Here is an 18,941-nt window from a genome sequence, read left to right as displayed (position 1 = left end):
TCGCTGGTTTGAACCTCGGCTCAGTTGGTGTTTCTGTGTGGAGTTTGCAAGTTCTCCCTGCCTTCGGGTGGGTTTCCTCCGGGTGCTCCGGTTTCCCCCACAGTCCAAAGACATGCAGTACAGGTGAATTGGGTAGGCTAAATTGTGTGTGTGTGTGTGTGCGTGTGTGTGTGTGTGTGTGTGTGTGTGTGTGTGTGTGTGTGTGTGTGTGTGTGTGTGTGTGTGTGTGTGTGTGAGAATGTGTAGGTTCATTCCGCTGTGGCGACCCCGGATTAATAAAGGAACTAAGCCGACAAGAAAATGAATGAATGAATGAATGAATGAAAGGTTTTAGTTATGATACTCCCAAAATAATTCCGCAGATTTTTACCAAAATTTTCAGCAGAAATAGCAAAAAACATCTGCAGATTCCGTCTGGCCCTGTATTTGACTAATTCATGTTATAACATAATACTAAAATAGTTATTTCTTTCTTAAACTGTCCGTATTGTGATTTGTTGAAGTAGTGTTGAGCGATATGATAAAAATGATCATATTATGAAAACAATATATATCACAAATTCAGTATAGTACTGTACATTTATTCAATTACTTGTTTATATACACTACCTGACCAGTCTTGTCACCTATCCAAGTTTTAAGAACAACAAATAATAACTCGACTTCTAGTTGATCATTTGGTATCAGAAGTGGCTTATATGAAAGGCACAGGCTTCTAAATGTTGCTTATATTCCCAAACTAAAATATGATCATGCCTTGATTTTACTTATTTAATTAGGACAGTAAGGTCTGACTTTGCTTAGACAAAACTCTTGTCACTTAACAGAAATAATGTCCAGTATAGAATATAAAGTCATGCTGCAGTGGAAACAGAATAAATATTGTGTCTGACTCCATCATGAGCTTGGAGGACTGCATCCATACATCTCTGCAATGACTCAAATCACTTATTAATAAAGTCATCTGGAAAGGCAAAGAAAGCGTTCCTGCAGGACTCCCAGAGTTCATCAAGATTCTTTGGATTCATCTTCAGTGCCTCCTCCTTCATCTCACCCCAGACATGCTTAATAATGTTCATGTCTGGTGACTGGGCTGGCCAATCCTGGAGCACCTTGACCTTCTTTGCTTTCAGAAACTTTGATGTGGAGGCTGATTTCTGTGGGAATCTTAGGTCCATGCGGGTTCCAATAGGTCTTCTGCAGTATTTGTGATGATCGTGATGCAGCTCAACCGATGATTCATCAGAAAAACTAGAAGTCAAGTTAATATTTGTAGATCTTACAATTGGGGTCGACAACAAGTCTTTTATCAAGGTGTTTATATTGACCACATGTAATGTAATGTAATGTGTATTTATATAGCACACTTATTGTGTATGGCCTTACACCCAAAGCGCTTCACAATCATGAGAGGGTACATGTAAAGCACTGTTGCTTTTATACATTGTATTTTATTTTCACTCAATATGTGATCATATTTCTGACATTATTTACTACTTCAGGCCAAGGCAAATGTTTATATGAATAGAAAAATATGAATGAAATATAAAACTTTTCAAAAATAATGAATGCAGTTCCCACATTCAAAAAGCTAAAAAAATCTTTCAAGTTAGCAACTTTCTCAAAAAGTTTCTGTCTGCACCCTTGTATTGACGTATAATATTGCCTTCATATGAATTATGAAATAAGTATAACCATTGACAATGTATTGTGTGACACCATGACTTGAAGGATCGAACATAATATGAATTGACAGACCCTATTTTAAAGGTTATGAATTAGTCTGAATTAGGTCTGCTATTGACCTTATTCTTCAATGCTGAAGTGCGCTAGTTTTGCGAATGTTTTAGAACTTCCGATTCAGTCGCCTATGGGAGAAATGACTAGGAATAATAAACGGCAGAAAACGTCAAACTACTTGCTCTACAAACAAATGTTTGGATGATTATACAGACCAAGTAGAATAATATAATAAGAAAATATCAGTTTGCAACATCAAACAGCAAAACGATCAGTTTTTAATGTCTAAAAATGAATGGAAGTGAATGAGACCGAAAGTCTTGAGCCAAAAAGATTCAAATGACTGCGCCTGATCGTTGGCGAAGAATAAGGTGAATGGGCATTGACCGGTATAAGACTCTGACGGTATGATAACCGAATTAACAGTTTCACAGTACTGTATTAACTGCTCTAAAATAATGTTAAAAATGTCTGGGTAAAAAAAATAAAACTTTTTCCCCTTTGACCACAATATATTTCATTTTGAGAAATATTTAAAATATTTTGGCGCAGTAAACATGTCAGGTTAAATAATTCAAATGAATCATTAACTTCTGCTGTCTTCATTTGTTTTCTTTACAATTTAAAACATTATCTTTGGATATCTTTTCTGCTGGAGATACTGTTGTCCTAAAAAAAAATACAAAAATTATATAAAAAAATGTACACATACCTTGGGAATGGTATAGCAGAAAATTTGGGTGGTTATAAAACCTTGACTTTTCCAAAGCGCGGTATACCTTGAAAACTATTTTCATCACATGCCTAGTTTCAGTGGCCTACTTTTTTTGTGTTGGTCAACTGATTACATACGAAACCAGAAGTCCACTTCTAAATAAACAGTAATGATTACCATATAGATTTAAATGCAAATCAGCACAGAAAACACTGTCGTCTTGACATTTCGAAAGCACAAACCTGTTTAAGATTCAAAGTAGTCATTAATGGGTAGCCATAGACAATGACAAATTACTTTAAAACCTAACTAATTTTGTGTAGAAAATAAGACTGGAATTGCTGACGACTCTTTCAGGCAGCTCAGATTGATCATTTTTTGATACACTTTGATCTTTAAAATGTTACATGACTTTTACATGAACACACAGCTACATTGACAGATATGTAATATTCAAAAAGCTTAATAAGGGACTTTAAAAGGCCTTCGAAAACTACAGGGAGCACAAGTTTTATTAGTAATAACGTGCAAATGCATTAACTGTCAGTCTGTGCCCTTTGACCAACTTATCAAAGTGACCTGAAGCCTACTTGAGCAAACAACACCACTAAATAATGGCTACAGCACACACTGTGACCTTCCACACTTTCATGGTATACATTCACCAGTCAAGCAGAACGTCTTAATATAGCAATCAACAGAATCTGGTTGTTATTGCTTCTCATATGTTTATTCACCTGAAGTATTCAGTAGATATCACTGTTTTGTTAATGTGTAACGAGGGTAACACATTTACATACATACTGTGTGGAATATGGTATATTCCTATATTATGATATAAACATAGCACCCATGCTAAGAACACCCATGCTAAGAAAAAGTGGATTGTCTAGTCTTTTCGCTTAATAAGACTGTTTGTTTACTGTTTTAAGATTGTTTTTTATCATATCTCCAAGGACTTTATTGAATATTGAGATTATAATGTGATTATTTGGCTTATTTTCCCCTTTTTCCAACAATTTTCATCAGCCCTTTTTCAATTGGTCAGGCTACAAAACCAACTTAACCTCCTAAGGTTAAAAACACATTAGGCTAGTTTAATGTGGTTATTTTTCTTTTAGCAGGGGCCAAAAACGTTTAATCAGCCTACTATTAAGTACGAGTTGTTTGTTAAATTGCACTAATAACTCAAACATATTTACAGTTATAGTTTATAGTTAACAGGATGATTGTCTAATTCAAATCACTGCAAACAAATTGAGACCACATGGCCTCCCCAAAGCCAATTTATTATTTAAGCAAATCATATAACATTGAATATTAAAACCATAAGCGTGCTAAAAATCATGGTTCATATTCTTGATTCCGCTTGATGTCAGCACGAGCTCCTGCCTAAATATTGCCACACAAAGGGATTCATTCATTACTTTCTCAGTCATTCGTGTTATTTTCCTGCTTATTATTGAGCTTTACAGATATAATAAATGGCTCAACACGTACAGAGAGGGACGCTGGCCTCGGCTGCTAATCCTACTATGGCAAATACGAACGAATTATAATAAGGTTACGCTGACGTCGCGTTGCCTTCTTAATATTAATTACGCAATGTTGCCGTTCCCTCCACCGGAAAACAACTGCCTCCTGTATATTAACTAGGTCACGCTGACGCTGCGCCGCAACCATCCAATAGCAAGTCACGTCTCTTGAATATTAACAACACGCCCTCCCATAGTAGGATTCAACAGTACTCCTAGCGAACGTTGGAACATCCGTGTTTACGCGACAGTAAACCGCGAGTCCCGAAAACACATAAGCCCACCGCTAAAACGTACTTACAGAATTCTGCGATGTAATAAGAGACCACATAATTCTCCTCGCACCAGTCGAGAGTGGAAGTCGGTGTTCCCCAGTAGCCCGGCCTGTCCGCCGCCGGAGCCATGATGACGGTGATCGGAGAGGTCGGACGGGCGGAGGGAGGAGCTGTTTTAACGGTAACGGATTCAGCGCTCCGTCCAATCTGAACGGGCCTACGTGCGATAACAGTTGAACGGCAAACAATAGACTTCTGGAACTTAATATAGCGACAAGTGGTGAACTTTGATAAGATAGTGTGTAATATGATGTAAACATAAATACATTGTATGATATATTAATATTTAAATGTTATTAAAATGTTAAACATAAACCAAACTAACAGTGTCGAAAATTATCATCTTCCCAGAGGAGGTGAAGAGAGAAAACATGCTTACATAATAACACACACACACACACACAAACCTACAGCTAGCTTTATGTAAACTTTACATATACTTAATGATTTTTATACTGTACAAACTGTGTTTTTTGTATCTCCCACCCTTAACCCCAATTCTAAATAGTCCTGTCTAATTTATGAGCCGTTTTTCATTTGGGGACCAAAAATTAAGTAAAGAAAAATGTCCCCGCAAGGTCAAAATTGACTGGTAAACAACCTGAGGAATACAAGGCACACACGCATGGATATATAGGCCTACTTTATATATTAAATTAAATAATGTAAACATAAATACATTGTCATTATATGTTATAATATATTCATATTTTAATGTTCATAAACCAGACTGAAACAGTATCGAAAATTATGCTAAAGCAGGTGAAGAGAGAAAATATGCTTATACAGTATATACACACAAAGACTTACAGCTATCCTTATGGAAACTTACATATACTTAATGATTTTTATAGTTACTGGATGTACAAACTGTATTCTTTACATCCCCTACTCTTTAACTCAAACCTCACAGGAAATAGTCTGTATTTTTACATTTTCTAAATAGTTCTGTCTGATTTATAAGCCGTTTTCCATATGGGGACTAAAAAAATAAGTAAATAAAAATGTCCCCACAAGGTCAAAATTGAATGGTATTGCTAAACAACATGATGAATACAAGGCACACACACATGGATATAAACTTTATATATTAAATTAAATCATGTAAACAAAAATACATTGTCATTATATGTTATAATATATTCATATTTTAATGTTCATAAACCACACTAACGTAGTGTCGACAATTATCATCATGCTAAAGCAGGTTAAGAAAGAAAATATGCCTACATAATACACACAAAGACATGTAGCTGTCTTTATGGAAACTTTACATGATGTACTTAATGATTTTTATACAGTACAAACTGTACCCCCCCCTTACAGGAAGGAAATAGTCTTTATTTTTACATTTTTTAAATAGTTCTGTTTGATTTATGAGCCGTTTTCCATGTGAGGACTAAAAAATAAGTAAATAAAAATGTCCCCAAAAGGTTAAAATTTACTGGTATTGCTATACAACTTGAGGAATACAAGGCACACACACATGGATATATACATTAATTTATTCAACTCGAACCAGCGACCTTCTTGCTGTTACTGAACCAATCGTGTCCCCTATATAATAAATTAGATATTAATAGTGCAAGTACATTGTAAGTTTAACTTTATCATAGCTTTATGTTATAATATTCATAAACTATTGAACATTTAATCTTAAAATTTGTGATAATGCCTTATTAATGACAGTTAAAGTATTAATAAATGAATTAATATACAATTAACTTCACTAAGAAATGAGCGTTTTGCTGAAGAAAGATGAAAAAAGATTTTAAAAAATGATTTTGCCATAATTCTAGGATTTGTTTTACATTAATATTGTTTAAGTTTAAATGATCAGTAGTTCACATTAAGTATTGTATATTCCTATTCCAGTTTATTTTCAAGTTAACATGTTGCTAAATTCTCTGAAAATAAGAAACCAACTAATAATTGTAATAGTAACTAATACGCCTGTATCTGAAAAAAAATATGTGATTTATTTCACATTTCATTCATTAAATTTTATTTTGTATCATTTATAAACATTTTTATTAATCATAATTCATTAATAAAATATATCAAATGGAAAATGTTTGCTATTATAATTAGATAACGTTTTTTTTCTTCAGTATATTACATATTTATTTTAAATTGTGCCTTAATTTTTTACCCCAATCAATGCTGTTGTATATGCATGACTCCTATTATTTTTTATGGGTTGAAGGTGAAACATCCTGATTTACACATTGAACACTTTCTCATCTGATCAGATAACAGAGTTTACACCTGTAAAACACAGACAAACCTGTTTCTTTTGACTAACCCGTCTCGCCAAAGACTCGTTAAGTAACTTTGTTTTGTAATGTAAAAAGAAGCAGATTCGCTTTCTAACCTACCTTACAGATCATTCTTGATAACATTGATTTTTGCAGATTTGCAGGTTGATATCAGTAAGCATTGATGTTTTTTGTTCAGTAAATCACCACTAGATGTCACTAGAGTATTGTATGGCAACATTTTTTACACAGTCAGTCAGTTTTGAATCATCTGAAAGAGGGTGAATTCAGGCCAATTGGGACTTTTCTTTGGTCATCACAATGGCAAAAAGTGTCCCAATTAACCTGAATTCACCCTAATTCATACAAAAATCCAAAAATATATGTTTTATTTCCCAATTTCCATTGTTTAGTATTGGCTTATTTGAATTGTTGGACACATTGGATATTTTTGCAATGCAATTCTAATTGATGCCGCTATTTTAAAAAAATCATTTTTTAGTAATAGTATGTTACAAAGTGACACATTTGGCAACATTAAACGTTGGCAGCTTATTTAAAATGAAATCATACATTTTAAATTATGTTAAAAATAGCTATTTACTTGCTTTTCATTCATCAGCAGTGTTCTAGTAGCATTATTACATATAAGTAATTATTTGTAAAAAAAAAAAAAAAAAAAAGAATAAAGAGATTATATATATTAGATTTTTATTTTTTTTAATGATTTTTATATTTTTTGTTTTCAAAAATTGTTAGTGCTTGGCAAAGATTAATCTCATCCGAAATATTTAGCATAAATCTGTTAATTAACCTCAGTTCTGATCAAAACTACTTAACTGTTTAGAAAATTATAGGATTTTAACTGTTTAATTGCCAAATTCATAAATTATGTCACTGATTTGGTGAAAAAAACACACAAAATGATGTATTCTCAATTTTATTTGAGTATTTATGTTTTTATGTTTATTTATGTATTTTTTTTTAACCTTTTATCACAGTCTTGGACATGTGAACGATTAGTAACATTTTTCTTAATTATCTGTAGGTGGCTGTTTTTGCCCCATTGACTTCCATTATAACCACATTTGATGGTGTGTAAATACACAGTCTTTGATTTTATTTACTCCATGTAGTTCTGAGAGCTGAGATGCATATTTTGATTTTCTCAGACACATCAAGCTAAGTGTACAAAGGTCACATTCACACACACACATACACATACTTTTATTTGCTGTTTTACTCCATATAAAATCCAGAAACTAAGCTTTTTTTTTCTCAAAAATGCATGATTATGTGGTGTCATGGTTTTGTAATTTAAAAAATGTGGTTATAAAATAAGTCAATGGAAAAACAGCTACAAACTGTAAATTACTGAGAAAAAATGAAAATCAATCAAAAACAATGCATCATAGGCAATGTTGTTTCACATGTACAATACTTTTTTGATAAAAGGTTAAAAAAAAATCCAATCCACATTTACTTTTTTTTATTGAAAATGCATCATTTCATATGTTTTTTTTCACCAAATCAGTGACATCATTTATGAATTTGGCAATTAAAGAGGTGAAATCCTGTAATTTTCTAAACAATTTAGCAGTTTTGATCAGAACTGAGGTTAATTGACAGATTTATGCAAAAAAAATTTGAAAAAATATTTATCTGATGCATTTTACAGCAGTTTAATTCAGTGGATGTTTTCATCTCGAACATAACAAAATGGTAGTAAATTTGCCCAGAGTGTATGGTTTAGTTTTTTTTTTTTTTTTAAATGCATTTCAAAGCATTTTGTCAAAATATGATTTGTCACCAAAAAAATATTCTGCTAGCTGAAACAAAGAAAAAGTTGTGGCCAAATCAAGACTCAAAATCACCTCCGAGTGGATAAAAACATCCCCAACAGCACAAAAGGGTTCAATTTATTTTGGATGCGATTAATGGCAATTTGTTTTTGAATACATATATATATATATATATATATATATATATATATATATATATATATATATATATATATATATATATATATATATATATATATATGTGTGTGTGTGTGTGTGTGTGTGTATTTATAATATCAATTTTACATTCTTTTTTGCACGTCTATATATTGTTTATTAATTTAATTTTAGTATGTATACTTTTGCATGCTTAATTTCAGTTCATAATTATTTTAGTTCTAGTAGCAAATGTGTTTTAGGGATATTTAAATTTTTTTCCAGTCTTTGTTTGCATTTTTAAAATGATTGGCCATAGATGGATGTTTTAAAATTATTACATTTACATGGATCTGCCAAGTTGTCTAAAAGCACTATTCTGCTTGGATGTTCTTTTTATCAAGCTATACTGCATACTGCATTATAATGAGCACGTTATACATGCTGCATACTTTCATACACACACACACACAAAAAATGTTTGCTGTTTGTTCAAACAAGGCTTATTTAAAATGAGCTGAGACAACACAATTCTTGATGTTTTAGGGGGACAACTTAATTGTTATATGTTCAATCCACTTCAATTAGTAAAAACTAATAAGGTAACTTAATTCCTTCTTGTTGTCCCAACACAAATCAAATTTACAAACACATCCTCAGTGATGCTGATTTTATTGTAAAATCAAGGAACAATCCAACATTTCAGGCAACCGTGTTTTGGTACAATGTGAATACAAGCTTTAACATGGTACAGACATGAGCTCATATCACTACTGTCTATAGTGCAGACACAGTATTCAGTGCAGACGCAAATGTGCGTAGGAATGTTTCAGCATGCTTTGTTGAACTCGCAGGCACTTTGTAAAAAAAACAGACTTTTTCAGAAATCAAACACCTGACATAGTGACTTATGCAAGCTAGCCATTGAAACGCAAATAAAAAGAGAAACCCTGAGCAAAAAATAAATGCTTTTGTGTGGATTTAAGACATTTCATGGAGATCATACTTAATATAAGCATGCTGCACTTCTCAGGAACCCATTCAGGTGTGAAATTATGATGCTGTCAAGTACACTGGAATTGTCTGTGACATAAGAAAGCATTATGAGGCATCTAAAATCAATTATCAATGTTAATCCCAAAGTATACTTAGTTTTAACTCATGTGATGGGAATTTTGTGATCAGCACAGTATGGAAAGCAATTAGGGCCAAAAAGTTTTTAAGTGAAATGCATGAAATTTAATTGTGACACGTTTAATAATTTTAATGAGCAAACAAGCACAACAACTAATGAAATTGCTGTATTTAAAACTATTTTTGCATTAGGCACAGTGGTTCATTGGGATAAATGTATACAAGACACACAAAAATATTGTAATTATATACTGGCCTTTCAATAAACATTGATTCCTCATCGCTATCAAACTATCTGTGTCTGCGTACTAAAGAAACAAAGTTGGCATCTTAGCAGTCATAGCATGCATGTTGCATAAAAATACTTAGCATGGTCAAACTGTGCAAATCTATGCATACTTAATAAACATATTCAAATCTGCTGCTTTGACATGATCAAATTGTGCATGTTCACACAATCAAATTTGACATGCACTTATGTATAATATACATGTTAAAATCTGCTTTTACGTAGTCACACTGCTCGTTCAAACAATAAAATGTAATGTATTGTCATAAGATTTTGACTCCATTGACCTTCCATATTTTATAAATGCTGCTTACTTGTTTAAATTGGGTCATAAAATCATACTATTCATGCTTATGCCTACTAAATAAACATGTAAAAATGTTTGCTTTTACATAGTCAAACCGTGCATGTTTACACAATAAATTTGTTAACGTATCATCTTAAAACTTTTGACTTTGATAGCCTTGAAGCTTGAAAAACGTAGTGAAATTGCAAGGTCACATCAGTTTCACACGTATAAAGATTTTTGTCCCCAATGGCCTTCCATATTTCGCAAAAACTACAGACTTAATATGCTCATACTGTTTAGTTTTACAAATACAAAACTAAACATGTTTAAATGCATACCTATACATGGTCAAACTGTGCACGTTCTTGCAATAAAAATTAATGTATTGTCTTTAAAGTTTGGGCTCCCGTTACCCCTCCATATTCAATATTTATACCTGTAAAATCTGTAAAAAGAAGTATACTTGAGTCGGCACCAATAGCCTAGTGGTTAAGTGTGTCAACATTTAGCACTGAGGTGGTCACGGTGACCCGAGTTTAATTGGTCCTTAACCGATCCTGTTCCTCTCTCTCTGCTCCCCACACATTCCTGCTTCCACTTTATTCTATCCTCTGTCCTATTCACTTAAGGTAAAAATTTCCTTCAAAAGAATTTTATATAAAAGCAAACTTGGGAAACATTGCGAAATTGTGAGGTGACGTTTGTGGGGACACACATTTGAAGATTTCAAACTTTTTGGCCCTGACGGCCTTCCATACAAGTAAAACAAAACATACTTTGGGTTTAAAGTAGTGCTGTCAAAATATTAATCACGATTAATCGTATCCAAAATAAAACCTTGTATTTACATAATATATTTATTTTGTGTGTGTGTATGTATGTATATATATATATATATATATATATATATATATATATATATATATATATATATATATATATATATATAGTTAATGTAATTATTTATTTTATTTATTATTTTATGTATTTACATGTTCTTTTATATATGTATTTATTTATAATATTTATATCTAATACAAATTATATAAATATATATGTAAATATTTTAGTTTTGTATTTCTTGTGTTTGTATGTATGTATATACATATATATATATATATATATATATATATATATATATATATATATATATATATATATATATATATATATATATATATATATATATATATATATATATATAATGAGTACACAACCATAATCTAAATACAAACGTGTATTTTGGGTGTGGTTAATTGTTTGACAGCACTAGTTTAAAGATTAAGAGATAGTACAAAGTGGTCCACAGATGGAACAAACTAAGGTGTACCATTTACACACATCCACAAATCTGCACACACTTCCACATACACTCGCATTTAAATTAACCCGCTACAATTCATCCCTCATTTTATCACCCTTCGGCCGGATCAGCCTGCCCATGAAAAGAATAGAGTTTGTCTTGTTGTCTTTCACCAGGAAGACAAAAGGATGGTCGGCGTAGAAGAGTTTGGGATTTTTCAGCTGGTCTGTACCAAAGATGCTAGTATCAGGCGGATTTCCCTCTGTGTCCCACTCCATGGCTGAGGCATGGAAAACATTGGACAAATAGAGGTCTTTCTTCCCTGAGATGTTGGACAGATCAGCCTTGGCCTTATCCACAGCTTCAGTCAGACCCAGCTCAGCGAGATGTTTCTGTAAGGAAAAGTGAGGCTATATCAGCAACTGAATTCACAGATGAGGTTATAACTAATGTTTACTTAAATTGGTTCGTACCTGCAGGTTGTGGCTGACCTCCATGCTGACCTTTGGCAGAGAGATTGCTACTGCTTTCTGTTCCATTGCACTGACCCAGGTGTTCAGTTGTTGACGTGTCAGCAGTTTCTCCACTCTTTCCAGTGATTCTACGTGGTATGGCATGATAAGGACTAAAGATGACATCTTATGGGCCAGCGGCATTTCCAGAACTAAAAGTTTGTTGGTTGTGTCATCAAGGAAGCCATAAATGCCTGGAAGTAAACACAACAGGTGTGATGTTCACTGTATTGTGAAGTGAGTGTAACATTTTGCTAAGATATTAACAGACATTTTAAAATAAGGATACACCAATATGGAATTTTTTGATACAGTTAACTAATACTAGGATTAGTTAGGAAGACAGACGAATCTTGATATGAATTTTTCCAAGCCTGATAAGAAAAAACAAACAAGCAGATGCTGCAGTTTGTTATTTTGAACAAACTTATATTTTTATTTGACTTTTTCAGGGTTCCCACGCTTCTTGAAAGTACTTGAATGTCAGACATATGGATTCAAGGCCTGGAAAGTCAACAGTATCTGGATGCAGCCTTTATGATGCAAGCAGAGACTGCATCACTCAGCAATGCAATGTCAGACACAATGCACTCAAATGGAGCAAGTGATGTCACTGTAAGGGGTAGGGTTAGGGGTGGGGTTAGGTGAGCCCATTAAAAAGCATTGGATGCAGCCCAGATTGCACTGCACCAGGTGTGCAACCAGACCCCTCTCTGGAAAGTACTTAAAAACAAACAAAGGTCCTTAAAAGTGCTTGAATTACATTTAAAATTATTTATTTATGGTTTTATTTTAACAACTCTACTCAGTTGTCAAAAACAAAATAAAAAAACTGAGAAATGCTTTAATTAAAAATCCTAAATTTAAATCTTCAACAATAACTCTGACAAATAATGCATATTTTATCAATATTTCAGAAACCGCATTTGAATATCACCAATATTGAATTAAGTACTTTTATTAAAGTTCTTTCAGCTTGACTATTTAAAATGGTCAATTTTTGAACATTTTCATTTCATTTTCATTTTTAATGTAAATATTCAGTGTAAGTGAAATGTTAAGTACAGTAAGGACTTTCATGGCGCTACATATGCCTGTGGGTGTGAATTACAAAAGTGCTTGATTTAAAACTAGTGAAGCTTTAAAAAGTCCTTGAATCTGCTGGTCCTGAAACCGTGGGAATCCTAAATATTTTTGTTGCAACAAAAACTAGTTGAGTCACAAATGACCCACTCTCTTATACACAATGCACTTAAAGTATACACTTCATCATGTAGTGCATGAGTTTATTGTCTTCCCTAATAGAACACTAAAGTTTTTTACTAACTGTAAATGTAAACCGTTTTCTCCTTAAATCGAGAGGCTCGTAATCCCTTACAGAAATGTTCAACATTTCACTTCAGTTTATCAGTTGAATAAGTGAATAAGTAAATCATTCAGGTATTTAAATTGCACTTATTCTATTTACAGGGTGTCTACGGCGTCTTAAAAAATCTTAAAATGTCGTAAAAACAAAATTTTAGACCCTAAAAATTCTCAATTTTCCTAATTTTAAACAGGTCTTAATTTTCCTATGTCCATGTTAAGCTAACCAATCGGGCCAACCCCCATCCAATCACCAACAAATACATCTCAGAAAAGATTTGAACAAAACTCTGTTTATACATTTACATTTACCAATATAGTTTAATTATCTTCCTTGCAATAACATTTGTTTAAAAATTATCTGTGTATTTATAGACCATAAATGGTAAGGACACTGACTTGGACAGACATTTAGATTATTATAATTTTTAAAGTGTTTTTTTAAAGAAGTTATGTTAAATAATGTTTTTGTACCTGACACATTATTTAAAATGCGTGGCTAAGGAATAACTATTAAGATTTTTTTTAAATGGGCCACATAAAATCTTTTTCGCTGGACCAACCGGCCAATTAGAAAAAATACATGTAGCATTTAGTCTTGTATAAGTACCTGTAAAAGAAATTTCATTAATAATAGTCTTTAAAGGGTATAAAAAAATCTTAAATTTAGCTTTGTGAAACGTGCAGAAACCCTGATTTAGAATTTCCTGATTTTCCAGCCGATTTGAACGTTATTACTCGAATGAATGGGCTTTATCTGGTTATCAGCTGATAGATATGGGCCAGTAGAGGCCTTCTGCGCCTACTGCTATGCTCAGAAGGCTGTTATTATCCATCCACATGGTTAATCAGCTATAGATCACATAAGGCTGCGGCCAGAAGTTAACGAGAATTATCTATATTATTTATTAAATTTTCCATTATTTGTATTTTATTGATGTCTACCCCAACCCTAAACCAAACCATCACAGTAATGTAAAAACAGATCTGGATTTGGAGTCTTCTCTATTGGTGTAGCTGATTAACCATGTGGATGGATGATATCAGCCTTCTGAGACTACCAGTAGGCGCAGAAGGCCCCTACTGGCCAAATTTATCAGATGATAAACACTGATAACACCGATTCAATCAAGTGATAACATTCGAACCCGGTTAGATTTTCAGTGTATTGCATATGTATGTGATTTGGCCCCCTTCACCACTAAGCTACAAATGATTTTTTTGTTTCAGGATGATCTACTCTTTTTAATCAAGTCCTCACCTGTGCGGTGCATCATGGGTACGGAGACGGTGAATGACCGGTGCACTAAGAAACCACGATTGTCCACCATCTTATGATGAAACTGCTCATTCCAGTGTGCTGGAGAGAAAACAGAGACACGTTTTAGTTTCTAACGAATCTACCAACTGCCTTTCACTCAAACTTTAATCAACACTTACGTTTATAAAACATGGCATTGATGATCATGGCTCCATCTGTCTTCTCCACATCTTTGGTCACCTCCGGCAGCTTTCCATCGGTGGACTTCGATGCCCAGTCGTTGATGGCTTTCACCGCACTGCGTTTGTCGCGGAAGTTAATTTTGGAGTGGTCGTAATTGTAATGCTTCTTGCTGCTTTTCAGAAAGTCATCAACGAAGCTAACAGAACTGGGCCCGTAGAAGCGGTTGCTGATCTTCCAGGTGACGTTTCGTGCCTTTGGGTTGCTGACCTCGGTGAGGAGCTCCGAAAGCCCAGAATGGAGTTGCTCATCCTTCACTGAAGCGGCGCTCAAGACGGTTTTGACCTGAGAAGCAGTGTTGGATTTTCCTCCAAGAGCCACCAGACCCAGCGATGAGGCCACTACCACTGGGGAAATCAGGATGTTCTCGATGTCCTTATCTTTCGCCATGTTTTGATACAGGTTGAAGGCCAGTGTGGCGCTGTTGTCGGCTAGCGTGGTTGCAATGCTGCTCAGGGTCTTGTTTGCGCTCACAGTGGCCAGTAGGCACAGGAGAAGCACGTTTGACGCCAACATGATTTTAGAGGTAAGTTTACAGCCTGCAAAGGTGGCAGAGAACTAATCAGTGAGGTTTAAAGGTTAAATTCAAATAAGAATTTTAATAAAGTGTAAGTAAATCATTGTAAACCATTGTAATGCCTTATTTCCACTGAGCACTACGGTTCAGTACAGTATGATTTAATACGGATCACGCTGATCAGGCTTGCCCTTCATGTTAAAAGGAGTTTTTGTCGAAACCATCTGCAACATTCATGCAGATAATTTCTATTTTAGAACATCTTACTATTTACGCGATGTCACGGCAGAACAACAGCATCTACTACTATGACAATGATCACCTCAGGTACTGATTATGGGCTTTATTCAGTGTTAAATGCCCCCAATGTGAGCTTAAATACCATTTTGTGACATTTATTGCCATACTACTAAAAGCAGCAGCAGGTAGTTTACCTCAGATGTTGAAAATAAAGTAACTAGCAGACGGTTTGAAAATGAAAGTAAGAACTGTGACAACATCAGTCCCTCAGTAGCCTATTAATAATGTAAAAGAGGTCAAATAGGTATAAATCGGTATTTAAATGTTTCGGTCACGTCGCATCGTGTTTGGTGCAGACAGACAAATTGCTTGTCACTGGAAACTTGTCGCTTCGTATGTTGTTAGGACACGTTGTTACTTGGTAGACGTGCTGTACACCAGACAATTGTGATCAACGTCATTAGAAATAGATAGCTCTATGGATGTGTTGACCTGCAAATAGAGAAAGGAAACAGCACCTCTTGTGCTTTCCACATTTACAGCAAAAAAAAAATGTGTAACTGTACTGTATCAAACTGTACCACTCAGTGGAAACAGGCCAAAAAGCTGTGGTCACACTGCACTTTTTGCCCCATAGACTTCCATTCATGCACATGCCAATGTGGCAGACATGTATAAAATGCAATTATATTGCAATAGGAATATAATGCAATAAAAATACAATGCGATAAAAATTATACTTGTAATTTGAAGTAGGAAAAAAGCATAATATTTACTAATAATACTAATAAAACGTTTGTATTATTGAAATAAATGTTGATTGTTACCACCGAATTGAACTTGCAGCTTCATACGGAAATGTAAGCGTATGCATCAGGTTTAGCAAAACGTGACACCTCAGTACAGAAATGTAATATATGAACCAATATAAAGATCTATTTTGCAGTGTTTTACTCTTGGAGGCTCTCTGATTGGTGGACTTTTTGCACAACATCATGGGTAGTGTGATCAATTTGATCTTAAACTTGACAATGAAAAGAATTTTGAACTTCCAGATCCTGACTGTTGTGTTTCACACACATCACTTGTATCAAGTTTTGTTATTTGTCATTCATTTTTCTGTTCTAAATACAGTTTTAGGTTGATTTAAATATATTTATATTCATTTTATTTAAAATTACTTGTAGTCTGTTTGACATTATTACTGTATTTTATTTTCCCCTAATAATCTAATTTTACCCTGTGCAATTTATTATAGAAATGCAGTAAGTAAGTGATGGTTTTCTCTGTGTAGAGCTGTAGACTGTGCTCTGACCACAGAACTCTAAGAAGAGCCAAGATCTATTAAAGCTGTAATTTGAAATCTCCACTGACTTTTAATGACAGGCCTGCTGTGCTAAAGAAGGTCCAGCAGATATACAAGGCAGAAGAATTACATAACTGCCACGTGCACAGTTGAAACATACACTACACTGTCATATGAATGAGAAGTATTAACTGTGGTTTTAACAGTTTACGTTGCTGTTAAAGTTTTTGAATGCTTCTTTTGCCCACCATAGTTAGATGATGTTTATTTAATCAAAAATACAGCAAAAACATTAAAATTATTTAATATTTTTATATATTTTAAATTATACAGTTGAAAACGATTAGCTCTTTAAAATTTTAATTCCTTTTTTTTTATATTTCCCAAGTGAGGTTTAATTGGACCAATGACACCTTCACAGTATTTCCTATCATATATTTTCTTCCAGGGAAAGTCTTATTTCTTGTTTTTTTTTTTCTTTTTTATTTAAATGTAAAGAACAATACTATTAACCCTTCTGATAACTATAGTTAAATTAGTCAAATATTGTATGCTGTAATCATGGCAAAGACAAAAGATATTAGTTATGTAAACTGTTATGTTCAAAAATGTGTTGAAAAAAAAAACTCTTAAATAAACAACATTTGGGAAATATTGTTAAAACAGTAGAACTTAGTTATTAAATTTCACAGGAGGGCTAATAATTTTGATTGTGTATCATTTATAGCATTTTTTTATTGTAACATGATGCTTCAGTAAGCATTACATGCTGATATGCTTTTAAAGAATTATTTTTATTATGAATTATCCTTTATAAAATGTTGTTACAAAAGCCTTTCAGGACAGTTTGATGAATAGAAAGTTTGCTAGAACACCATTCTTTTCAAATAGTATTTTTATCTCTTGATCAATTTAATGCCTCCTTACTTAATAAAAGTTCCCCAAAAAAGGTTAAAAGTTTTCAAAGTTCAATAGCAAAGAAATTGGCATATACTCAAGATGCACAGATCTTTTCTTAAAAAAGGGTTATAACAGCCACACATGCAGATTTCTGGGATCTGAAGTCATTTTACGCTGGATAACCGTTATCCAATCAGCACTGCCAGGATGGCAGGAAGCTCAACAGTAGTGTGGGAACATCAGACCTCAGAGATCCTGCAGATCCACTCCACCCTAATCCCATTGAATGGCTTAAAATGTAGCCTTCAGGAATGCAAACTGCATTAAATCACAGCCTTTCATTGAATGACTTTTATTATGCCTTTAGGCAAGCCTGAGACAGTTAAACAGTCAAAATTCATTTATGAACTGATATCCAAAGCTGCATTTGCTTATGGGACATTAAAGTTAAACTAGTTAGAAAGTACTCAGAACGAAACATTCCCAATGAAGGATTCTGCTTTGGCATGCTGCACATTCTTTGCATTTTTCCCGTGCTGCATTAATTCAACAATGTCCATTTGTTTTCACAGCTACTGTATAAATGGCATCTGTTACTCACCTCTCAGAGCTCCTGAAAAACCTCTCTACAACCTCTCGGATATGCCGACGTGCCCACCACCAAATCCTTCACGTAGACTTTATAGATGGGAAAAGAAACTTCTGGAAGTTAAGAAAGGAGTATTAGAATGGTTGTCGTTGTCTGTGAGAACCTCCCCCCAGATCCAGTTACTGTGAGAACTGGACTCTCTCTCCTCAAGGTCCTAAAGGTAGCAGCAAATGACCAACATTTCCTGCAAACACAAATGACTTCAAAAGCACACAACAAAAAATGCTGGCTTATTTCAAGATAAATTTGAGTAAAATATGGTCAAACTCAATGGTTGGGTTACATTTGTGTTAAAATTTGTACATACAGTAGCCAAATCTGGGTTGAAATAGTGTGTATGAAAAAAGGTGGATGTAGGCCTAAACATCAGAAATCATAATATCTTAGAATAAAACTACATTTAATTCAGTCTCAAA

The 18,941-nt window shown here is 33.7% G+C and overlaps 2 protein-coding genes and 1 long non-coding RNA gene across 7 annotated transcripts in view; 1 reads left to right on the top strand and 2 right to left on the bottom strand.

Moving 5' to 3' along the window:
• The window catches only part of acer3 (alkaline ceramidase 3), a 25,770-nt gene extending 21,357 nt beyond the window's left edge, over positions 1–4,413 (bottom strand). For 3 of the 4 annotated variants that reach the window (XR_015500428.1, XR_015500429.1, XR_015500430.1), the window contains exon 1: positions 4,292–4,413. Coding sequence is in view for 1 of the 4 variants with exons in the window: in NM_001293692.2 (NP_001280621.2) it covers positions 4,292–4,394 (103 nt within the window). In the remaining 3 variants the exon portion in view is untranslated. 4 annotated transcript variants of the gene reach the window in all.
• Positions 4,211–18,941, top strand: LOC103911775 (uncharacterized). Of its 2 annotated transcripts, none has more exons than XR_015501553.1 (6): positions 4,211–4,446; positions 11,712–11,929; positions 12,015–12,260; positions 12,500–14,236; positions 14,430–15,439; positions 18,449–18,941. It is a non-coding gene; the product is annotated as an uncharacterized LOC103911775 (long non-coding RNA). The 2 variants fall into 2 exon arrangements; XR_015501554.1 differs by having other exon boundaries at positions 12,015–12,284.
• Positions 9,174–18,616, bottom strand: serpinh1a (serpin peptidase inhibitor, clade H (heat shock protein 47), member 1a). The gene is given in 5 exon segments (NM_001110374.3): positions 9,174–11,927; positions 12,009–12,241; positions 14,674–14,772; positions 14,853–15,452; positions 18,478–18,616. Coding segments are annotated over 4 exon segments (1,212 nt in total). The 5' UTR covers positions 15,430–15,452; positions 18,478–18,616; the 3' UTR covers positions 9,174–11,624.

Source organism: Danio rerio, chromosome 10 (assembly GCF_052040795.2).
Source record: "Danio rerio strain M-AB ecotype USA chromosome 10, GRCz13ab, whole genome shotgun sequence".
In the NCBI taxonomy this organism is placed as follows: Eukaryota; Metazoa; Chordata; class Actinopteri; order Cypriniformes; family Danionidae; genus Danio; species Danio rerio.
The sequence above is the reverse complement of the archived record's forward strand: the minus strand, read 5'-3'. Positions and strand labels throughout refer to the sequence as shown.